At 44.2% G+C, this 23,834-nt stretch overlaps 4 protein-coding genes across 4 annotated transcripts; 2 read left to right on the top strand and 2 right to left on the bottom strand.

The window, feature by feature from the left end:
* Positions 1-28: 28 nt before the first annotated feature.
* Positions 29-14,226, bottom strand: LOC135341573 (sushi, von Willebrand factor type A, EGF and pentraxin domain-containing protein 1-like). Its single transcript, XM_064538164.1, has 32 exons — positions 13,964-14,226; positions 13,557-13,832; positions 13,249-13,422; positions 12,788-12,958; positions 11,950-12,123; positions 11,520-11,693; positions 11,175-11,348; positions 10,891-11,064; positions 10,593-10,766; positions 10,284-10,457; positions 9,994-10,167; positions 9,710-9,883; positions 9,092-9,265; positions 8,816-8,989; positions 8,494-8,667; positions 8,031-8,378; positions 7,719-7,892; positions 7,430-7,603; positions 7,165-7,338; positions 6,695-6,871; positions 6,358-6,531; positions 6,018-6,191; positions 5,707-5,880; positions 5,408-5,581; positions 5,031-5,204; positions 4,770-4,946; positions 4,532-4,714; positions 4,297-4,473; positions 3,996-4,172; positions 3,739-3,912; positions 1,300-1,494; positions 29-1,192 (listed from the first exon to the last, which is right to left on the bottom strand). Exons 1-32 carry the CDS (start codon positions 14,031-14,033, stop codon positions 150-152), a joined length of 6,648 nt encoding a protein of 2,215 aa, XP_064394234.1. The 5' UTR covers positions 14,034-14,226; the 3' UTR covers positions 29-149.
* Positions 1,711-2,327, bottom strand: LOC135341588 (histone H2A). The gene has a single exon (XM_064538182.1). The coding sequence runs from the start codon at positions 2,248-2,250 to the stop codon at positions 1,873-1,875; it is 378 nt and encodes a 125-aa protein (XP_064394252.1). The 5' UTR covers positions 2,251-2,327; the 3' UTR covers positions 1,711-1,872.
* LOC135341589 (late histone H2B.L4-like) lies at positions 2,597-3,139 on the top strand. Its single transcript, XM_064538183.1, has one exon. The coding sequence runs from the start codon at positions 2,660-2,662 to the stop codon at positions 3,029-3,031; it is 372 nt and encodes a 123-aa protein (XP_064394253.1). The 5' UTR covers positions 2,597-2,659; the 3' UTR covers positions 3,032-3,139.
* Positions 14,227-14,245: 19 nt separating the features above from the next.
* Positions 14,246-23,728, top strand: LOC135341575 (importin-5-like). The gene is made up of 25 exons (XM_064538166.1): positions 14,246-14,395; positions 14,675-14,755; positions 14,963-15,158; positions 15,333-15,435; positions 15,966-16,059; positions 16,191-16,292; positions 16,477-16,602; positions 16,664-16,784; positions 16,916-17,006; positions 17,090-17,196; positions 17,451-17,665; positions 17,860-18,033; positions 18,288-18,506; positions 18,647-18,730; positions 18,867-18,999; positions 19,488-19,549; positions 19,651-19,867; positions 20,997-21,109; positions 21,198-21,365; positions 21,573-21,695; positions 22,046-22,198; positions 22,378-22,444; positions 22,764-22,992; positions 23,101-23,242; positions 23,534-23,728. The coding sequence occupies exons 1-25, from the start codon at positions 14,327-14,329 to the stop codon at positions 23,615-23,617; spliced, it is 3,273 nt and encodes a 1,090-aa protein (XP_064394236.1). The 5' UTR covers positions 14,246-14,326; the 3' UTR covers positions 23,618-23,728.
* The last annotated feature ends 106 nt before the right edge of the window (positions 23,729-23,834 follow it).

The raw sequence follows: 23,834 nt of genomic DNA, 5'->3' as shown, positions 1-23,834 counted from the left end.
CAATCAGTATTATGACAGTACAATGCAATAATATTATGATAAAAATCTATCAAGACACATAATTACATAGATATACGTACGTCATAAGAACACTAATGTTTGGTGGTGTTCGATACTAAACATGTATAATTATACATGCAGTGATTAATTTAAACTTTCTTGCACATCTTATCCATAAACTCTTCCTCCTTGTCCCCATTCACTCCCACCAGTTTCATTTCTGAATTTCCGACACACAGCATTTTTAATTCGTGGTTCTTTGTCATCTGCTCCAGAGCATCTGAGAGAAACCTTAAGGGCTGTGGAACATGATTTTTTAATTGAGGATGATCATAGAGGATACAAACATCATCAGCTAGGGCATTGTTGTTAGCAAATTGAGAGACCATCAAATTGGTGAGAGAAAGTGTAGAATTGTCACTGGCAAAACGAACGTTCAGACGGCTTGGATCTATTCTTTGCCATCGGTCGAAGAGGAAATCAATCTGAGCAAGATGAAGGAGATAGAGAGGGTCATTAGCAGCATCAGGTGAGCACATCTGTCCTCCGATATAGCATCGTACATTGGTGTGGATAAGCACCTGAAGGAACTGGTGGAATTCGTTAAAACTAGTAGCAGATAGCGTTAGAAGGTCTTGTTCGACTATAGCTCTTGTAGGGAACATCTGAACTCGGTAGTCACGTTTGAGACAGCCACCACCAGCCGAAGGAGTGATAGAGAAGTCATTAAAATTAAACGGTCCACTGCTCACACAGCTGTCATTGGAGCGAGAGGTGTCACCAAAACCAGTCAGAGGATCGAACACAGGTGACAAGTATGGGTTCAGTGGTAGAGCTGTCCAGTCCCAGTACGGTAGAGTGATTTTGCAATCTATTTCCCGAAGGAGGTTCTCATACTGGATCATGAAGTATCTGTTCCATGGCAGGAATTGGCTTGTTGATGGTTGGGTGCCCTGGGCATCAGTATCAGAGGAGGATTTGTAGAGAGCAACAAGTGCATCGTATCTAGGCTTAAACTGGGGATCAGTGGCAACTCGGATGATGGCTGAAATGAAACGATTTTTATCTTCACTGGACATACCAGCAAAATCAACTCGAACTCGACAACAATCGACAACTTGACCCCCCACACAGGTACATTGTCTACCACAAATATCATATGAAGTTCTCCCGCTGATACACTGATCATCATCTACAGAACAAAGAAACACAATTTATAATTTGTATGAACTAAAATGAATCTGTAAAGAAAGCAAACACAATTTATTTATATGTATGAAGTAAAGAAAGCGTTCTCACCTATAGATATTGGAACACATGTAGGCAGGAATGTATTCCACAAGCCATTTCCCTGGCAGACTCTAGAAGAAGAACCAGTTAGCTGAAAGCCTTCATTGCACTCATAGTACACAGTAGCACCCTGGCGGAAGTCATCTCCTAATCTACGTCCATTAACAGGTACACCAGGGTCTTCACAGTCCAAAGGACCTATCCCTATAGAAGAATTGATTAATAATAGTCAACATGGATGGACAACTTTATGTGAAGTGATTGTAAGTTAATTTTATGTGAGCAACTATTATAAACTTTCACAGAAGATACCATTAATTTTCACAGAATAATTACATGTACCTTCATGATGCAATAATAAATTCATGGGTAGACTCTATAAAAATAATCTTCACGTATATGGTCATTCAGCAAAAACCACCCTTGAAATGTACAGTACTGATTTTGTTCACGCGTGCAGGAGTATACAGAATACATAATAAAATAGTCATAAAAAGCTGAGGGCAATAAAAAGAGAGAATGGCAGTATCTTTTGAATGAGTGGTGGCTTTTAGAAAAGCCGTTTATGTGAGAGTACGACATTTAGTCAGAAGACTTGGAGCTCTTCTTGGGGAGAAGGACAGCTTGGATGTTTGGCAGGACACCACCCTGAGCAATGGTCACACCAGAAAGAAGCTTGTTCAGCTCTTCATCATTCCTGATGGCAAGTTGAAGATGACGAGGATTGATTCTCTGCTTCTTGTTGTCACGAGCAGCATTGCCAGCCAGCTCAAGGATCTCAGCAGCGAGGTACTCCATCACAGCTGCAAGGTAGACAGGGGCACCAGCTCCGATGCGCTCAGCATAGTTTCCATTGCGAAGAAGACGGTGGACACGCCCAACTGGGAACTGAAGTCCTGCACGAGCAGATCTTGTCTTGGCCTTGGCACGAGCTTTGCCTCCCTTTCCACGTCCAGACATGGTTCGAAATTGTTTTGGTTGAGAAGTTGTAAGTTTGAAGAAACCAGAAGAGTTGTGATAAAAACCTCAAGTAGAAAGGCTTTTTACCCAAACAAATTCTAGTTATTAGGATCACTTTACACAGAGCAAATGCAAATTGACCAATAAGATGACAGAAACTAACCCGACCGCGTTGGAAGACCAGAATCCCGCCCTACGCCCCCCTTCTAGAATTGAGATCAAATACAAATTGACCAATGAAATAATAGAAATGTACCCGACTGCGGTGGAAGGTCACAGACCCCGCCAAAAGCATTTGAAAAGTGATCCATTTGATTCTGATCCGTTTTGACTCAAATAAAAGCAATCTGTACAAGGTATTTTCATCCGATTTTTTTTTGATTGACTCAATCGAAAACCTCAACTCAACATGCCTGGCAAAGTTGCATCCAAGAAAGGAGAGAAGAAGGCTGCTGTCAAAAGCAAGCCCTCTGGAGAGAAGAAGACCCGCAGAAAGTCTCGCAAGGAAAGCTACTCCATTTATATCTACAAGGTTCTGAAGCAGGTCCACCCCGACACTGGTATCTCATCCAAGGCCATGAGCATCATGAACTCGTTTGTCAATGATATCTTCGAGAGAGTTGCCACTGAAGCTTCCCGATTGGCTCACTACAATAAGAAGCACACCATCTCAAGCAGGGAAATCCAAACTGCTGTCAGACTCCACCTCCCTGGAGAGCTGTCTAAGCACGCTGTGTCTGAGGGAACCAAGGCTGTCACCAAGTACACAAGCAGCAAATAGACTGTTTTCTCTTTCTTTTTCAACCGGCTTTTCTAAAAGCCACCACTTCATCAAAAGATATCACCACACTCATTTTATTGCATTGAATAAAAAAAGTTAATTATTATTGTTTGTTAAGTAATGGTGCTGTTGTGTAATAAATACAGAGTATTACTTTATCATAGCCAATTAGCTATAGCTCATAGTAAAGTATCACAGATTATTTACAGTCAAAGTAAAGAGTAGAGACACTGGTGGGTTCACAGCAGCATGGACGTAGGTAGCCACTGGTTGGGTATATTTTTCATATTCAGAATTCTGGAAGCGACTAATCTGATAATTAAAGCTAATTGTCAAAGCAGCATTTGTTATAATTACCATAAGATCTCGATTTAAAGCGACACTTTTTAATAATTACAAAGCCAGAGGTCACTTCTTTTGGAGGTTGAAAAATTATATTGAAGTCCTGGTGTTGTATATTTAGAGGGTCTCCTCTTATTGGAGGTAACTTTACAGAGTCTACTTGCCTCGATTTCAGGCCACTTAAAAACACTTGATTTTCCAGTGGGCTACAATCGAGGCTTGGGAGTGGCTACATTAGAATACGACATTAAAAAATAATTGTCAACGTAGCTGTCGCTACTTTTAGAGGTGAGAAAATTGCTGAAGCTCCTGGGTGTTGCATATTTGGAGGGTCGCCTTAAATCGAGGTTTTACGGTAAACTCACTTGTACATGTGGGTGCTCTGTCTGACCAGTTTCCATCACTCTCACAAATTCTTGTAGTCTGTCCAATCACATTAAATCCTTCTCCACACGAGTAGGTAGCAATAGACCCAAGTGTAACACCCTCCATTATTACTAAGCCATTCAGAGGGTTAGAGAGTCTTGTACACTCGATAGCTAAAAAATGGCAACAGTTGATAGATTGAATACATTGGGATAATGTGGCCAGTCCACATAATAATAATACAGATGTGACTTACGAGAACAAATTGGTTCACTCGGTGACCATTCACCACTAGCTTCACATTGCCTCAGAGTAGTACCTACTAGTAGAAAGCCTAGATCGCAGCTGTAGATGGCAGTAGCTCCTAGTGTACTTTCTTGCAATAACAATACTTCACCGTTTTCAGGGGAAATTAAATCTCCACAATCCACAGCTGAGCAGACAAATGCACAGTAAATATAGGCTATATAATAGCTATAACTATAAACTGAGAGAAAAGGTTGGGTTCTCCCAAACTTTCGTCAACAGTATAATTATAACAATACAATACTACTCACGTTCACATGTTGGTGCTACTCCATCCCACCCTGTGCCATCAATACATCTCCTGTTCTCATTTCCCCCGGTTAGACTGAATCCAGAATTACATCTGTATGTTGCCACAGATCCTGGAGTAATCCCTGTTAGTCTGATTTGTCCGTTTTGTGGAGCATCAAGTTCTTCACAGACAAACTCTAAGCAAAAAACAACATTGAAGAACTTTTAATCATACGTCTAAGATCTGAAACGTACCTTCAACAGTAACACACTCAGGGGCAAAGAGAGACCAGCTGCGATCAGCAGTGCACGTTCTAATCTCAGCTCCAACAAGAAGAAAGCCGCTTAAGCAAGTGTAAGTTGCTTCTGATCCAAAGCTAGTTCCAGAAATGCTCACTCTTCCATTATCCGGGTCACTAAGGGTCTCACAATGGACAACTGTAACAGTAAAATTAGATGATTATGTGTAACACGTACACACAACTAAACTCACTTTCGCAGACAGGCTCTACTCCAGACCAATTTCCATCTGACTCACAGCTTCTTGCTGTACTGCCACTGAGAACAAACCCAGGGTTGCACTCGTACCTAGCCACAGAGCCGACAGAGGTACCATCCAGCAAGATCAATCTGCCATTCTCAGGTGCTTGAAGGAAGCCACATAACACACCTAACCAAACACAGGTGTACAATCATGAATAACATTACAATTCGCAATTCATAACAAGTCTGTGTAGTAATAAGTCTGCCTTACCTTCACAAACAGGTGCCTTCCCTGACCACTGTCCATCATTCAAGCATGTTCGAATCCTCACACCAGTCAGAGTAAAGCCAGCATTACAGCTGTACACTGCCGTATCTCCATACTCATTTGCACCCTGGGCAATATTCCCGTTGGCAGGGGCAACCAAGGTGGGGCACACATCAGCTACATAATCAGAACAAAAGTAAGGGGGTGGGTGAGAGTCAATACTTGTACAGCGCTTGCTCCGCAAAGTTAACACAACAAACACGTTAAGAAGAAATTTCATGAGAATACGTCTCATACAAAACTTATACGTATGCAAATACAAGCTTAGTTACTAATTAATGTACACAAGTTCTGAGTTCATGACAGTCAGTGTTCGGCACCTGCACAAACGGGCTCCTCTCCTGACCAGCTGCCAGTGATCTCACACACTCGAGAGGAGAAACCGACCAACTCGAATCCAGCATCACAAGAATAGGTCGCCGTGAGCCCAAAGGTTGTTCCAGACACGGAGACAAAACCATTGATGGGGTTATTCAGGCGACCACAGTTCACCTCTGCAAATAGGATAAAATGATATCATTGCATGTGTAGTGAGATTAAATCTCATCACTGTGTGTACATTAATTGCATGCACGTACGAAGATGACAGTCATAATTCAATGAAATGACTGATATGTACCTCTGCATTCGGGTGCCTTTCCATTCCAGGTTCCATCTGAGTGGCACTCTCTGATTCCCTTGCCAAAAAGAACAAAGCCAGTGTTGCAACGATAGGTGGCGGTATCGCCGGCATTGGTTCCTTTCAGTTCCACTATCCCATTGAGAGGATCGCTCAACGAGCCACAATCAATTCCTGTGCAGAAGTTATTAAAAAGTGGATACTGTCAAATGCTGTTATCACTGACAGCTAGAGGAAATTCATGTTCATAAACACTTTTAGAATAGCCACCCCACATACTATTATTGCACACATAAACGTTTCTATGATACCTTGACAGTTTGGATCAGTGCCTGACCACTCCCCATCAGCCTCACAGGTTCTAAACTCGTTACCAAGGAGCTCAAAGCCATCGTCACAAGCGTAGGTAGCATGTGAGCCAATGGTCAGACCAGACAGCTTCACATCACCATACTCTGGAGGCTTCAACTCATCACACTCAGTACCTGTGCATAGAATCACAACACAAATATAACTTTGAGGAAGTTCACTCGTCAGCATTGTGTAATGTACATGTAAAAATTAAAAACCGTGTCAAAATACATAATCTTCGGACAACACTCAAGCAATAACAAGCCAAGCTATAATCAGCAAGTTAAGATAGCCACTTACGTTGACAGAGAGGGATCACTCCTGTCCAGAAGCCGTTGCCCTGGCAAATTCGTCGCTGATCACCAATCAGAGAGAATCCCCTGTCACAAGTATAGCTGGCAGTTGACCCGGGGAAGGAGCCACTCTGAAGCACGTCACCATTATCAGGGGCTCTCAAGTCAGGGCATTCCAGAGCTGTGGGACACATCATATTAGTGTATTGTTATTGCTATAATCCTCCCAACAATCACAGTCAACTGTGTTTTTATCCTAGTGTCATATATATTTACTGCACGTGTGAATGCCTCCCAATGCCTTACAAAATCTGCCAACAAACAAAATGTTTCAACTAGCTTACATTCACAGGAGGGTGCCACTCCAGACCACTGCCCATTATTCAGACACACTCGAGTGGGACTGCCGTCTAGTTGAAAGGGTGGCACACAAGAGTAGGTGGCCACTGAGCCGTAAGAGGTACCCAGACTGAAGTCAATGTCTCCGTTCTTGGGAGCTATCAGTATGCCACAGTCCACACCTGAAACATGTTCAACGTTTTTAGGTAGTGTATACATACTACAATCAAAATAATAGCAATGTAGATCAGAGTACATACGATTTGGATGTCGTTGGCCCATGTAGCAATTAAAGGATTTATAAGTAAATATCTGACTACAAAAGAAGGGGCTGGTGGTGTCAGTGGGATGGGTGTAGATGGCTATTATTTGTTAAAACCCAACCATGAATATCGTGGACTGAATTAGGGGTGTTCTAGCAAACACATACATGGCAATGCTGACTAGACTAGTACAAACTAGTATGACAACCTACGTCTGCATATTGGGATTGCTCCAGACCAGGAACCATCAGCTTGGCAAGTCCTCTCTTGATCTCCCTCGATCAGAAACCCGCTGTGACATCTGTATGTAGCCACTGCACCAAACGCTGTGCTGGTGAACTGCACCTGGCCGTCCTTAGGGGCCTCAAGAATTGGGCACTGAACAGCTGCATAGATAGAGAACATGAAACATTCGTTATATTTAACAATCGACAAGTACATGTAGTGTGTCTGTTCTATTTCCTATGTAGCACTTACATGTACAGAAGGCTGGGTTGCCACTCCATGCACCATTGGCCTGACATGTTCTAGTGTCCACGCCGACCAGAATGAAGCCTCTGTTGCAGCTGTAGGTAGCAGTGTCCCAGAAATCCATGCCAGTTGTTTCAATGTTTCCATTAGCAGGTGTATCCAGACCAGGGCACTGGGCGACTGAAGAGATAAAAAAAACAATTAATCTACTACAGTAGTTTTTGATCTGATACATATGTGTAAAATACTGTATGTACTAAATGCAGCCCAGAATTGGTCTATTTATAGTGCTCACTTTGACAAGTGGGGGCAGTTCCTGACCACTCCCCATTGGCCTCACAGGTCCTCACAGTCACACCCACCAGTCCGAACCCTGACTCACAGCTGTAGCGAGCGATGGAGCGGAATGTAGTACTAGAGAACACAACGTCTCCATTATCAGGGCCCGACAAGGAACCACAATCAATGGCTGTGCATAGAGGGGAGGGGTAGTAAATCATACAGTAAAATGGATACAAATTAACGTACTTTAAATGAGTATTATAATTGACTATTCAATACTAGTCACATAGTCTGTATAAACGCAATGTACATGTATAATACATACCAGTACAGGTAGGCTCCTGAAGACTCCACTGTCCATTTGCCTGACACTCTCTCACACTCGGTCCTTGCAGTACGAATCCTGGCAGGCACTCATAGGTGGCAGTGTCACTCACTTGTGTGCCTGAGAGGGTCAATAGTCCGTTCTGAGGAGCGTTGAGTACACTGCAGGTCACCCCCTGACAGAAAGGGGCACTCCCAGACCACACCCCATTGGGCTGACAGATCCGTGAGGTTTGTCCGATGAGACTGAAACCAGAGAAACAAGAGTAGGTGGCGGTGGAGCCAGGGGTGGAGCCATCGAGGTCCACACGACCATTCTGAGGAGCGTCCAGTTGACCACACTGTTGAGCTGTAGGAACGATTGTTATGAAATATTGTATATAAATGTGAAAACATGTATCTAATCTTGTAGAATGCGTATTATAATTATCATCACTCAAAATGTGTGGTTGTGTTTGACTCACAAGCACAAGTAGGCGCTTGATTGGACCACTGTCCATTGGACATGCAAGTCCTGACGGGCCTGCCCACAAGACTAAAGCCAGCGTCACAAGAGTAGATGGCAAGAGAGTTGAAGACTGTTCCAGTGAGAGTCACCTGACCATTGGCCGGAGCCAACAGCTCCTCACATCTGATGGCTGCATTAGAACATTTACTTGTTAATTAGGTAATATGTTGACAATGAAGGTATATTATATATGCACATCTATGAAATCGAGTTGGATCCCCAAGTCCAAGCTGATAAATCTCCATAGTTGCAAAGTTGCTATGAAACACACAGCTTACCTGTGCAAGTAGGAGCCTGATCACTCCACTCCCCACTCTCCAGACATGTTCTGGAGCTAACCCCGGACAGAGTGAACCCGGGGAAGCAGGTGTAGAGAGCCTGAGAGCCCACTGTGGTCCCACGCAGGTTCACCTGACCATTTCGGGGGGCATCGAGGAACGAGCACTGGATGGCTGCATGAAGACAGAGTCAGCATGCAGCAGTCAGTAAATCACATTACTAAGTGTACTATATAATTATAGTATTTCTCATCATGAATGTATAAAGAAACTGACCTCGACAGAAAGGCACAAATCCTGACCAGAAACCATTGGCCTGACAGGTCCTCACTTGGTTGCCAATGAGTTGGAACCCGGACAGACAGCTGTATGTTGCCGTGTCACCGAATGACATTCCTGTTGTCTCGATCACTCCGTTTGATATCTGTCTCAGCTCAGGGCAGGAGGCAGCTGCAGGGAGGGAACAGGTTTGTAAGATATGTTGCGCTATACACATGTACATACATACCATATGCGATAAACTTCATGTTGAGAAATGCGCTATCAGTACGTTAAGAGCTTGCGCGTTACACGGTCATAATTATCCGGATCCGTTGGTCTAATAACATTAATTTTATGATTTTCTGAAAGATTAGAGAGAGGGCCTTTTCAGATGATGGGTTAACAGCAAAAGTATATTTTCAGCCTATTCACGACAAATAGGAAATTTATGGCCCGTTCAAATTTGGGATTTGAGCATACCATCTGAACGGGCTCTTTCTAAGCTATCAGAAAATGAGAAAATTGGACCATCAGAACTAGTTAAGAGCCAACTCAACATCATCTTGCCATAAGCCTTGTACTCTCTAAAAATGTGTGTCACATTTATTGGTTGTAATTATTTGCCAAACTCACCTTGACAAGAAGGCTCTTCTCCACTCCATTGACCATTGAGTTGGCAGATGCGAGGGCTGGCCCCCACCAGTCCAAAGCCAGCTGCACAGCTGTAGGTGGCTCTAGAGCCAACTGAGTTTCCACTGATGACCACACGACCATTAGCAATATCAGACAAATCTGGGCAGTTGATCTCTGCAAGAGAACAGCAGCATTACCATACACTACAATGTGTGCGTATGACATGATTGTGAGCACATGCAATGTACAAAACAAGTCCTATCTAATAAACCTCGAGTCCATACCTTGGCAGATTGGAGCTGTGCCAGACCACTCCCCAGAGGGTAGACAGTTACGAGACTGGGCACCAATGAGGGAGAAACCAGGGGAGCACGAGTAGGTGGCCACTGAGCCAACTTGAGTGCCGGTGAGTTCAACACGACCGTCCTCAGGGTTGTCCAGACGATCACAACCAGAAGCTGGCGGACAGAAGACGAAACATTTACACTTGTACTTGTACGATTCATTAAACTATTTGTGTTACACGTACGTATGTACTCGAGTATGTATACATTATCGAGATTTTGTAACTCACGAGTGCAGCTTGGCTCAGCTCCAGACCAGAGGCCACTAGACTGACAGGTTCGGGAGCTGTCTCCCACAAGCTCAAATCCTGTGTTACATCTATACACAGCTGCTGAGTCCACAGTCACTCCGGAAAGAAAGACTTGTCCATTGGTAATGTCCAACAGCCTCTCACATGTCACAGCTAAAGGAAGAAACCATTATTGTCAGCTTTCATCGTAGTCTATATAAACTGCTGCTTAAAGACACTGACTGTTGGGCCCACCATGTATACACACCACCATCACTGAGGGAAGCGTCTAAAGAAACTCAAACTCACCTTGACAAGATGGAGCACTTCCAGACCATTGTCCAGTCTGTAGACAGATTCGAGTTGCCGCACCAACCAGCTCGAACCCAGTATTGCACCTGTAGCGTGCATTAGAGCCAGCAGACACTCCCGAGACAGTCACCTGACCATTCTCAGGGTTGTCCAGGCGACCACAGCTAAATCCTGGAGGGAAATACGGGACAAGTAATGATAACGAAATTTGATAGAACCTATTACATGTGCATTGAACACTATATAGTCAATTGCATACGTACATCAGACGTACGTAGTTATTGCAGTGACTTACGAACACAGGTTGGTTCCTTGGCAGACCACTGGCCATTGGCCAGACACACACGGTTCCTAGCACCTTCCAATCGGAACCCAGGGTTGCAGATGTACGTTGCTAGAGCTCCGGGAGTAGTGCCAATGAGAAACACCTGCCCATTGGTGGGATCGTCTAACGTACTGCAACCACGTACTGCGTGTGTGGGGGGGGTAGTAAGTTAATCTAGGCATATTCAGATTGATGCAATTTTGACAGTACAAGTAAGTTTCTGGCAGCAGTACATACGGTGTTACATTACAAACCTTTACAGATAGGTGCTTCCTTGGACCAGGTACCACTAGCCTGACATGTCCGCTCAGAGGAGCCAATCAGAACAAAGCCATTGTTGCACTCGTACGAGGCTACAGAGTTGAGAGTTGTCCTCTTGAAAATCACTTGACCATCTTTGGGTGAGCTGAGAAGCCCACAGTCAACCACTGCATGGGGTGCATAGATACAGCTAATGGTAGCGATACTTAATTTGTACCAAAGAAAAACTGCTCGCAAATGTAAATTAAGTATATACATTTTTAGTTTAACACCAAACATTTGACGCAGATGCTATGTGTAGTGTCACACTTCCATCCTCGCTGTGTGTTAGCACTCACCCTGACAGACTGGAGCCTGGTTGGACCACTCTCCCTCAGCCTTACACACTCGCACTCTGTCCCCGACCAGTAGGAATCCTTTGTTACACGAGTAGAAAGCCTGAGAGCCCACACTGGTGCCACTCAGTTGCACCTGTCCATTCTCAGGGGCCTCAAGCACACGACAGCCAACCTCTGGAAGGGGGGGTGGTTGGGTGGAGTCAGGGTATTGTTTACAAGTACCAATATTGTTGTATAGAATTGTTTTGGCTTTTGCTGTAATCTGCAGTAGACGTAACAACCGCCCACATATTAGCTACTACTCAATGCAGATTGTTTTTTGCACAACAATCATCATCCTGCAGGCTTTCTAGTATTGATGCTCATTCAACAACTGTTGTAAGGCTAGCTGATGATGCTTATACCATACTGATACGATTATACAACTCACCTTTGCACTCTGGCTGTTTGCTTGACCACTGCCCGTTGACCTGACATGTTCGAGAGGAAGAGCCAATCAGATTAAAGCCGACATTGCACACATAACGAGCCACTGAGCCGGCACTGTTGCTGGAGACTATCACACTGCCAAACTCAATGTCGGGAAGAGTGGGACAAGTGATGGCTGGGGGGGGGAGGAGGGGTACCATACAAATTAAAAACATGATGCATATTAATTTATTGTTAAAAGTGCCATGCCAATACACACGAGGTTGTTGACTACAGTGGGTGCTTGGCAACCACAGCACAGTTCAACACTAAACAAAGGACTTGTCTCTCCTATGAATGAGTGGGAGGTAGAGACACTATCCTATGAATGAGTGGGAGGTAGAGACACTATAGTGCTCTAGAGACAATGGCCACTCTGGGTTGTGTTTTGACTCGTCACCACTAGAGAGGAGAATAACACCTAAGACCAGTTATTGTGGGGAGATGGCAACTGTGTTGTCTTTTCAGCTAATTGCTCTTGGAGATCTCACACACTTTCTAGGCAATCAATGGAAGGCATTTGGGTAGCCAAACAAAAGTGCATTATGTGGCCCTAAGTGTGAGTGTCTTCACAATACGAGTAGGAAGGAGAATGCTCTTCAACATTAGACACATCATTACATAATAACAAAAACTCAATGCAACCTTTTGTATACAATCTACAATAATGGAAACTCAAAATAATAGTCTAGAGTGGCTGGATTTTGTGTGTGCGTTAGGATCTTAATAATGGGACTCTTTGTTTTCATAAGCAAGAGTCAATCTTATTATCAAAAATTCAGTGCAAGCCCTCCCCTCACCTTGACAGGTCGGAGCTGGGCCCATCCACACTCCATTCCTGCATAGTCTGGTCCTAGGTCCAATCAGACTGAACCCTCGGTTGCACTGGTATCTGGCCATACCGCTGATCCCCTTGCCAGAGATGGAGACTTGACCGTTAAGAGGGGAGGGAAGTTTCGAACAGGGCAGGGCTGCAAAGAGAGACTCAGTGAGGGAAGGAGAAAAATAGTTATGACTGGGAAAAAAGACAGAGAGAGATATGCTCAGAATTGAAGGTCACGGTATAGCGGGTAATTTTCGTTATTCTAAATTCATACAGCTTAGGATATCGAACCTATTGCGGTAGTGCACATTTTGGGTGATGCTCCACAATACGAAAAATACGTTCCACCATACAAAAATAACTTGCTATATGGTATGGTATGATGCTCATATTTTCTACATACACGCATATAGTCCAGAAGGCCTATATGACACTCACGTGTGCAGGTTGGTAGGCGACCATTCCATTTCCCACTGCTCTGACACACTCTGAAGCTGTTACCATGGAGACTGAAGCCCGTGTTACACTTGTACTTGACGATGGATCCGAGGAAAGTTGCCCCCACCCACTTGTTCCCATGGAGGGGCGCTCCAGGATCACCACAATCAACAACTGAAGGAAAACACAAGCACAGGCACACTCAAATCATTTGAACTTTACAAAATCCGAGAACTGTCAAAAAACAGTCTAAACTTACAAAAAATTGAATTTCACTACAGCCCACCCCCACCCCCAAACACACTCACAGACACATCTTGGCAGTTCGGGAGTCCATTGTCCGTTGCTCTGACAGAGCCTCAGTTTAGCTCCTACTAGTTTGTGACCAGGGTTACAGGAGTGTACCACAAGAGAGCCAGCTGTCAGTGACTCAAAGAGACTGGTTCCTGCATTAGGAGACCCGGGGTGTCCACAGCTGACTGGGGAGTGATAACTGGAGGAAGACTGAGAAATAGATCTACCAGGAATCCACCAAAGGCTGGATGGATTGGTACGTCGAACACGCTCATGAATCTTATCGTTAGCTGGAGAGAAAATAGAGAGTGAATTTTACAGCATCAATCTTTCCATTATATAATTTATAATGGAAAATTGGTGCATCTATTTAATCTGCAACTACGACTCGACTGCAATAAAGTTTTGTAAATCGACTTACCAGATCGTGGAGCAGCATAGCTGCATGAAGCTGCAAGCAGCAAAAGGAGAGTTGTAATGGAGAAGTTCATCACTGCAGCAGGAAGCTACTACCAGACAAGTCTAGTAGAAATCTCAGCTATTTCTCAGGAGCCAATGCACAAACCTTCCACCCCAGCAACTAAAGTAGCTCTCTGGGGGATGCTTGCAAGAATCTGAGCTGCAGAGACAGTATGATGGCATGGCTGAGGAGCTGAAGAGCTTTTGTAGAAATGCTTGAGGACCTTTCAATACAGGGAAACCCCCTTTACATTACCTCACAGTATTGAGTCTGCCTACACGTGGACTTCCTTTTTGCTTTTCTGAATTTATCAGTCGTAACATCATGGGCGACTTTCAAGTGATCCTAGCAGCCATCCTCTCCCCTGACAACGAGACCAGATCACAGGCAGAGGTCAGTCATGTTCATGAGTGTGCCAGATTTGGTAGACATGAGTAGTCCTCCTCACTGTACACATTGTGAATATAGTCTAGACTTGAGTGATGTTTATGTTTGTGTACAAATGATTTTGAATGGTTTAATGCAGTTAAGTTAATAGCAAGTATTGGAGCTCAAACATTATTGCCATGTCCACCTCCCCATACACAATCATTGCATGCAGTCGCTCACAGACTGTGCAAAAAATGACTGTAAATGTGCTCCTTTTTTATTCGACACCTTTAATAATTATAGGAACAGTTCAGCAATCTTGCCTTGGATGTGAAGTTACCGCATCTGGTCTCAACTCTTCGGACAGAGGGGGCTGCCGATGAGGTGAGTTGCCCCAGCTGTGCTAGAGCATGATATCATTGTTGTGTGTTGTGTTTTGAGTGCTGTCTTGTGGAGTCTTGTGTGTGTGGGAGCTATTGACACTTTTGGACTCACCACATTTTTAAGAATCCAGACAGTATGCACCATGCATCAAGGACACACCTTCCTACATATTCACAGGCACATTAAGCACACCTTCCCCTCACACAGGTGAAGTCGATAGCTGCCGTTCTCCTCCGACGAATCTTCCTGCAGCTGGAGTACAAGGACATAGCGGAGGACCTTGAGGGGGGTGTGCTGGGGGCCAGCAAGGCAGAGCTACTCCTGGCAATGCAATCCGAGAACTCCGGGCACGTACGCAGAAAGATTTGTGATGCTATAGCTGAGATGGCTCGCTCTTACTTAGGTGGGTGGGTGTGCAGTGTGTTTGTAGTGGGCGTGTGTATTATATGTTTATGAGATTGCTAAATTCGGTGCAATTCTAATTACTGCCATTAACACATTATTGCATTCAAGATAATTATACAGAATCCAGACTTATTAGGTACTGACCCAATGTATGACCACACCCACCCCTCAGACGACAACGACCAGAATCAGTGGCCAGAGCTCCTCCAGTTCTTGTTCCAGTGCTGTGACCTCCAACAGCCACAGCTCTACTCGAGTGCCCTCCACATCATCAGGTGAGTAGTGGTCTTGCCGGAACATTCTCTGGGAGGAGGGGGGAGGGTGGTCTTGGCAGTATACGTACAGAGCGTAATTTATATACTATAAGTAAGTCTCGTTTAAAAGAAAAGTTGGACATTCTTACTCCACCTTTTATTAGCCGTTTAGGCTCAAAAGAATGATATTGCTAGCATTAAATTCTAGCAATATCAGATCAATTTGATGAAATTTTCATCATATCGATCTATCTGTGAATTGTTATATTTTTACTGGTCTTCACCTGTAATATGAGTTGTGTACCGGCTATAACTGATGACATTATTTTTATTGAGTGCATTCCATGCATGACTATGCAATCATCCGTGTCCATAGGAAACCACCTGTTCTGGGAAAATGGAAGTGTATCTTGAGCATGTCACTGAAATTTGATCCCAAACACTGTCACATGTAGCTTAATTGAATAGCAAGCTCTTGACACTAGCCAAAGGCAATTATTAACAGTCAATTTTGCATTGCAATCATGATAACTATGGTGATTGTGTTCCAGTGTTGTCCCGGGTGTGTTTGGCAACCAGCTGCAGTACTGCGTTGCTGCCATCAAACAGCTCCTACATCAGGCCCTCAAGGCATCACATGCAGAGGTACGTAGGTGTCATGACCCCTGCACCTGGTCGTTACATTCCTACTCTCCGTGCATGCACTGATTATACTGTCTAAACCAAAGTTGTACTGCAAATCTTTTTGGCCTAAAAGAAATTTATATTTTGTGTAGGTGTGTTCAGAAGCCTTCAAGGCAACCGTGGCGTTTGTTGTGTTCCTGGAAAGTAATGCTTTGAGGAGTGGTTTCACTGACATGTTGCAGCTGCTATTGGCCGTGAGTACTAGCTCCTTGTGTTGACTGCACATGATCATGATTGCATGTATAGTCTGTGTGCGTGCATGTGCACTGTGTTGACTTTATGAACAAACAACTCTGACTAGTTCTAAACACAGCTCATATATCATTGTCACAGTCTCCTAGCAACACTCATACGTACGCCCACACATACACACATCAGGTGCTCGGCCGAAGCATTGAGGCCCAGGAAAACGAGGCCCTACTCAAGTCTTTCATTGAGCTTGGCGACCATTGTCCAAAGTTCCTGAGATCTCAGTTAGAGAACATTTTAGAGCTAATGTTAAAGGTCTGTATGCATGACAGTAGCTCCTTGACAACCTCTTATATACTGTTGCATGTATGTACAGGTGATGCAGACAGAGTCACTGATGGACTCCTGGAAACAGCTGGCACTAGAGCTGATGGTTACCATAGCAGAGAACGCCCCTGCCATGATGAGAAAACACTCCGCCTTCTTTCCACGGATAGGTGAGTTTGACCGTATAGAGGTTATGTAGTCATAACCTGCATATACATGTACGTACCAATATACGTACCATTTAAAAATCTTGCTGGTGTATTACTGTGAATAAGGGACTTCCCCTCCCGCCCACACACAGTATCCCAGGGGCTGCAGTTCATGCTGCAGGTGGAGGACGATGAGGAATGGCTAGCTGCTGACTCAGCAGACGACGATGAGGACAACACAAGGTATGCAGCATGCTGTCTTTATAGAGATAGCCATTTTGTAGCATAGTATCAGCTGAAATGTACCCTTCCTCTCACTCTTCCAGCAATGCTGTTGCTGGTGAGACCAGTCTGGACCGACTGGCCAATGCCCTGGGGGGTAAGGCCGTCCTCCCACACATCATCTCCAATATACCTCAGATGCTCCAGTCTGGTGAGTTGGCCATTGTCCTCTATGTAATGGCTTTGTGCCGAGCAAGAGTATAATTATAGATACATGTATATGCACCTTCAAACTAATACCCAAAGATTTTGTTAACTATTGTCCTCCTGTATGTGTAATGTACTTTGTGGTGTGAGAATGTAGTGTTAATATCGAAATGATGAAATGCTTCTATTTTGTGGATATGCTAATCAACCACCAACTTGAGTTCGTTCCTGTGTACATGTCCTGCCCCCTCCCTGTAGAGGACTGGCATTACCGACACGCTGCCCTGATGGCTATATCAGCTGTGGGTGAGGGTTGCCAGAAACAGATGACGATCATTCTAGGGGAGGTGGTGACTGCAGTCCTCCCGTTCTGTCAGGACCCCCACTACAGGGTACGCTATGCAGCGTGTAATGCCCTCGGGCAAATGGCCAACGATTTCTACCCTGGTCTGCAGAAGAAGTATCACGACAAGGTGAGGGGAGCTGTCACACTTAGTGTTGTTATGGTGACACTCATACTGTGTACGTACAGTACGTGTGTTGCTGAAAACAGTATTCTTATGTCCATGTCTTAACTGTAGCTCTGTCTGCTTTTCAGAAACACACTGCACTGCACTACACACACACACACACACACACACACACACACACACACACACACGTTCAGATAATCCCTGCACTGCTACTAGTTATAGACGACTTTGACACACCTCGAGTGCAGACCCACGCTGGTGCCGCCCTGGTCAACTTCTGCGAGCAGTGCCCTAAAGCCATCCTCATCAAATACCTTGACTCCATTGTAGTGAAGCTGGAGGGGGTGCTGGCTATACGACTACAGGAGGTAGGTGTGGAGGAAGGAGGGGGAATGCCTATATAAGTTCTAAAACTCAAAATAAACTACGTGTATTTATCTGTAGCTCTGTGAGAGCTCTATCACATGATATTATCTCGAATATTAGCTATTTACTACTTGTTCGTAAATCTTTTAATGATCTGTGTTTATGTGGAGGTAACTCCCCCTCATCACACACACACACACACACACACACACACACACACACACACACACACACACACACACACACACACACACAGCTCCTCCAACAGGGGCGTAAGTTAGTCCTGGAACAGATTGTGACAACCACGGCAACGGTGGCAGACACGGTCGAGGAAGCGTTTGTGCCCTACTATGATAAGTTCATGCCCAGTCTCAAGTACATCATGTCATCAGCGTTAGGGAAAGATTACCGTATGCTGAGAGGGAAGACCATCGAATGCATCAGTCTCATCGGACTGGCCGTGGGACAAGAGAAGGTAAAGGGGTGTGGTTGTATTTAGCTTCTTAACGATTGTGTCGTAGGTATTGAAGAACTAGCATGTAATTTGTGTTTACAATTATGAGATAACTTTGTATACAATGTAGCATTCTTCTATTCTGTCTTTGTTGCCCCCAGTTCATGCAAGACGCACAGGAGGTGATGGACATGTTGGTGAAGGTGCAGAATGAGCAGGGAGACATGGAGCCTGATGACCCACAAGTACGTTTCTATTATTTGCAAGATTGGTGTGTTAATAATATTTGTGGCTATAGTTAAGTTTCATCTTTTACTAGTGTACATGCATGTACTATTTATAGTTTTGGTCTGACAGTGTCTGTAATACAACCTTTTGTAGGTCTCCTATATGATAAGTGCTTGGGCACGAATGTGCAAGATCATTGGCAGTGCCTTTGTCCCCTACCTACCTGTTGTCATTGGGCCTCTCATCCAAGCTGCCAGCCTCAAGCCAGAAATTGCCTTTGTAGATGGTGAGTCTACATGGAGTACATAGTCTTAAAACTTGTGCTGTAAAAAAGTTGTTGGTGTCATGATTGTGTAGATGTGCCTGATACCTGATAAGGTAAACAACGTATAGGTGAAGGTGTGCTCCTACTTGACTTGCTTGGGCCATTGTTTTAACTACGTGTTGCTAATACACGTTAAGATTCCAGCCACAAAACACCTAAACAGCCTTTGAAACTGACATCACCCAGACAACACACATGTACACCTACACCTCATCCTGCACATTCTGACCTCACTGTAAAGGCTGAACAAAGAGAGAAGACAAACACTCCAGAGATAACATAGTGGGCAGGAAATTACTAGCACCTGCACACAGACACTACAAAGCCTGTGGCCACAGTTAACGTGGGTGCCAATGGCAACAAATAATACACAATTATTAGTGACACTATTGCAGTATTTAGATGATGTCATTGTATAACGTCACTGGTGACTGACCCTTCCATTGCAGAAGAATCAGAGCAAAACTTCAGTGAGGAGGATGGCTGGGAGTTTGTCACGCTGGCTGATCAGGTGACTACCATGTGACTTTATGGTTACTACATGTAGTATACTTATTGAGTAACTTAATGTTGTTATTGATAATTATGACACGCATGCAAACACACACACAGCAAAAGTTTGGGATAAAGACAGCTGGCCTTGACGAGAAATGCACGGCCATGCAGATGCTGGTGGTGTACGCCAAAGACCTACAGGAGGGCTTTGCAAACTATGCCGAATCAGTGGCAACTATCATGATCCCTCATCTCAAGTTCTTTTTCCATGAGCTTGTCAGAGCAGCAGCTGCCGAGATACTGCCCTACCTCCTGGAGTGTGTCAAATCCAATGGTATATAGTAATGATGTCATTGTCAATATAACCATCATTATGCCTCAGTGCGCATGCGCAAGCTGCTTCGTTCTGCCTGGTTTTGCTTACTTGGAATGTTATTATGCCTTTCAGAAGAGTGCGTAGCAAAACTTTCCCATGGAGTGTTCCTACTCTACTTAGTTAGCTCTACACTAGAACGCTAGCTATTGGTAGCTGCAAGAGTGAGAAGAGAGCTGCAAAGCTCTGCTGACGCAGCAGGCATCAAGTTTAGCTTTTAGACTTTGTACTTTTGGCGTCCTTTTTAGCATCAATCATGGTCGATCATTTCCCACTCTTTACAGACTACATCAACCTTGAATTAAAGGGCGACTTGTAATCAAGGCTACATAGAAAGAATCTATGGAAGTGCTATGGAATGTACACATTTTGACATCACTTCCTGTCGTACATCCTCTTGTGTAATGGTAGAGGATGCTCAACTAGTAAGTGATAGGTCCAAGGTTCGAATCCGGGTAATGTACTTTCTCTTTAATTAACAGCAAATGATCCTTTATTTCTCGACGAGGCTATTAGCCCAGTGGGTAAGCTGCTTGACCAAGTGCGCTCACTGTAGTCGTCCCGGGTTCTATACCCTGCTGTATCGATTGTTTATTGAGTGGTTAACCTACATCGTGGTAAGTATCCCATGGTGGCCAGAGTGCTGGGACCTAGTGTGTCGAAAGTTAGTCTCACTTCCTGCAGCAGGGTCCGGGTCGCCGAATGAGAAAGACTTCCTTGAAAGGCTTACTTGTACTGTACTACCCTGGGTGGTCCCTCGTTTATTTATGTAAAACTAACAGCTTTTATAAGCTTTTAGCCACGTTCTCTTAGATTAAGATCTCTCATTGGATTCTAAACTTTCAGCATCCTTTTTAGCAACACATAATTTTCCACTCTTTTTACGATATAGCTAGCTATTCAATTGAATTGTACATGTGTGTATTCAATGATAGTCTGCTAGTACTATAGCTCTATTGCCATATAAAGCTTTGGCGCCTCCACCGAGGCATCAGCACCCACGGTGCTTTCATTCACTCAATTCTTCCAAATTGCCTCTTTTGTTATCCTTGTTTGATTTCGGATCTAATTGCATCTTTAATTTCCACAGGGCCTGAGGCGGTACAGAAGCTGTGGGGCATGATGGCCGATAAGTTGCTAGAGGCTATCAATATCGAACCAGACACTGAGATTGTGGGAATCATGATGGACTCGTTATGCAAGGTACATGTGTATGGGTAATGATCATCACTCCTAGTTTCTCTCAACCAAAATAGTAGCAGACATGTGATTACAACTTTTACTATTGCAGTGTATAGAGTTCCTCGGTGCCAACTGCTTCACACCGGACCAGTACACTAAACTGCTGAGTTTGCTTAAGGACGCCATGGACACTTGCTTTACACGGGCCAGTGAGCGTCACACTCGGAGGAGTGACGAGGATTATGATGAGCAGGTGGAGGAACTGCTTGAGGAGGAGGTGAGAAAGTGCGGTGCATGAAGGGGGAATCATGAGATGCATATGCATGTGCATAATATAGATATCATAATATTATGTTGCATGTATGGTATACATGTGTATTGATCTAGACATACAAATCGAGGTTTTGTACACAAACTAGTGTTGAAATACTGTACCCACCCACCCACCCACTCAACCCCTCCCCATACACACACACGCGCACAGGGTGAGACGGATGAACAGTACTTGAGAAAAGTGGCCGACGTGATGCATTCGTTGTTTGGGACCCACGGCTCCAGTGTCCTACCATTCTTTGATGAATTGCTACCCACATTTGCTGGCATGCTGGTGAGCTAGCTATGGCACAACCTTACTTTAAATCAGCTTGTTTACAGTGCAGAGTTTTTAGGTTGCACCAAAATAAGTGCAAATTGTCCATTACAATTTGTCCATTTGTTTTGGAACATGAAAAATGGAAGAATGACACTTAGTGTACATACCACGGGTGGCCAAACCGTTGTTACACACAATATTGATGTCTAGCTGTCATCTATCACTGTTGACAGACAACAAACTTCCATTGTTTTTTCTCTTTTGTTACGATTAACCACTCAATTATTGAGCATCATGGAGTGAAAATACCTCACCTATGTCCCCACTCCCCCTCTCTCTCTCTCTCTCTCTCTCTCTCTCTCCAGAGCGAGGGGAGACCATCCTCTCACAAGCAATGGTCGCTCTGTGTGTTTGATGACCTTCTTGAGTATGCCAGCACTAGTGCCATCAAGTACCAGGAGTACTTCTTACAGCCATTGATGAAGTGCATCTGCTCAAAGTCACCTTCTGTGCGGCAGGTTAGCGGACCATCCCCTGCAGTGGGGATGCCCCTGTGATGAGACAATATGCATGTTTATTTATTTTGTGGTTCAGGGTCAGTGGAGGGTTCGTACACGACTGTAGCTTCCTAGATATATAGAAACAACACAATGTCATGTACACTGTACTATAATATAATTATGTGACCCTTATACAGGCTGCTTGCTACGGTGTGGGAGTGATGGCCCAGAACTGCTCTAAGGACTTTGGCCCAGCATGCTTAGGTGAGGCCGTGTTGTCTGGTATGGCCTCGGTTTGAGTCAGAAACCATCTGTTTCCAGTGGGACTCTGCACCCCACCCCGTGCCAGTCTCAACACAAACAGTAGCACATATGGCACACAGACTACACCCACTTGTCTAAATATGAATTTAGGCGAACTCCCTACCTTCTACATAGATTGATGAGAAAGAAATAATAATGTATACTGTATATGCACACTCAGCATACTTGGTGATTTGCACTATGCGTTTGTGTGCTGTTATCAGCTACAGCTAAACTGACTGGCCATTTTCAATATAATTATCTTGTTCATCACCTGCAGAGTGTCTCTCGCTCCTCACCATGGCGATACAAATGGAGAGTGCACGGGAGGACATACAAGCCATCAATGCCACAGAAAATGCCATCTCAGCAGTCACCAAGATCTGCAAGCATATAGACTCTGTACCCCTCGAAAAAATCTTGCCGATGTGGTTGTCATGGTTACCAGTGGTAGAGGATAAAGAAGAGGCTCCTCATGTGTACGACTATCTCTGTGACCTCATCGAAAGGTTAGAGATACTCAACTGACAGTTTATTCACTAAAATTATGTTGTCGTTATCATACTTATAATTATACTTACCCACCACTGTACTAATAATCTTCTGTTCCTCTGTAGTAACAACACGATTATTCTGGGTCACGACAACTCGAATGTTCCGAGACTGCTAGTGATTGTGGCGGAGGTGTGTGTTCAGGACGCCCTGGAAGACAGTCAGCAGGTCTACTTCAGACTCCTCTCCATAGCCAGGCACATTCAGGTGAGCTGAGGGTTGACATTGGAGCAGTATAGGGATCATTACAGTAACTTATACACTGCACACTTATTCCCTAGGATTACTGTGTGGTTATTTGCCAAATTAGCAGATTATTGCACTTATCTTACAATGTTGCCATGGATTTTGAGTGTCCCAGTCAGTGATACATGTAGCTAGTTAGTTGTGTGTTTGTTGTGACGTGCTGCCAGCTTTATAGTTATAGGCTGTCAAAATTACCTGCAACTTTTGCACACCTCAAATGGTCCATACTTATTGTTGTTGTTGTTGTTGTAGGCTTCTGGGGAGCAGGTATGGACCACTTGCCTGACGATGCTTACAGACAAGCAAAGAGAAGCTCTATTGACTGCACTAGCCTAGCAACTCACCATAAAGATATTTAAAAGAAATTGTTGAATTTTTCTGTTGTATGTGCAATAATAATTATGGAACGTCTTTGCCACATTTGTTTATGAATTTTCTACCCAAGTGTTCTATAGAGATGAGCAGTTCAAAACAATATTACAAGTTTTCTGACAGTACAGTCATGTTGTGCATGGGGTGCCACCACTGCCATGGCTACTAGGTTGCATGGCTG

This window comes from Halichondria panicea, chromosome 9, assembly GCF_963675165.1.
Source record: "Halichondria panicea chromosome 9, odHalPani1.1, whole genome shotgun sequence".
NCBI classification, from domain to species: Eukaryota; Metazoa; Porifera; class Demospongiae; order Suberitida; family Halichondriidae; genus Halichondria; species Halichondria panicea.
Note: the sequence above shows the minus strand (reverse complement) of the source record. Positions and strands in the feature narration are given on the sequence as shown.

What these genes read in the sequence shown, in the direction of transcription:
- LOC135341575 (XM_064538166.1), top strand. Translation starts at nt 14,327, where the DNA reads ATGGGCGACTTTCAAGTGATCCTAGCAGCCATCCTCTCCCCTGACAAC. An exon ending in TTTTAGAGCTAATGTTAAAG is followed by an intron (nt 16,603 to 16,663) that starts GTCTGTATGCAT and finishes ATGTATGTACAG; the next exon opens with GTGATGCAGACAGAGTCACT. An exon ending in CTTTGGCCCAGCATGCTTAG is followed by an intron (nt 22,445 to 22,763) that starts GTGAGGCCGTGT and finishes CATCACCTGCAG; the next exon opens with AGTGTCTCTCGCTCCTCACC.
- LOC135341573 (XM_064538164.1), bottom strand. Translation starts at nt 14,033, where the DNA reads ATGAACTTCTCCATTACAACTCTCCTTTTGCTGCTTGCAGCTTCATGC. An exon ending in TCAGGAGCCTACCTGTACTG is followed by an intron (nt 7,893 to 8,030) that starts GTATGTATTATA and finishes CTCTATGCACAG; the next exon opens with CCATTGATTGTGGTTCCTTG. An exon ending in ATGTGTTCCAATATCTATAG is followed by an intron (nt 1,193 to 1,299) that starts GTGAGAACGCTT and finishes TTTGTTCTGTAG; the next exon opens with ATGATGATCAGTGTATCAGC.
- LOC135341588 (XM_064538182.1), bottom strand. Translation starts at nt 2,250, where the DNA reads ATGTCTGGACGTGGAAAGGGAGGCAAAGCTCGTGCCAAGGCCAAGACA.
- LOC135341589 (XM_064538183.1), top strand. Translation starts at nt 2,660, where the DNA reads ATGCCTGGCAAAGTTGCATCCAAGAAAGGAGAGAAGAAGGCTGCTGTC.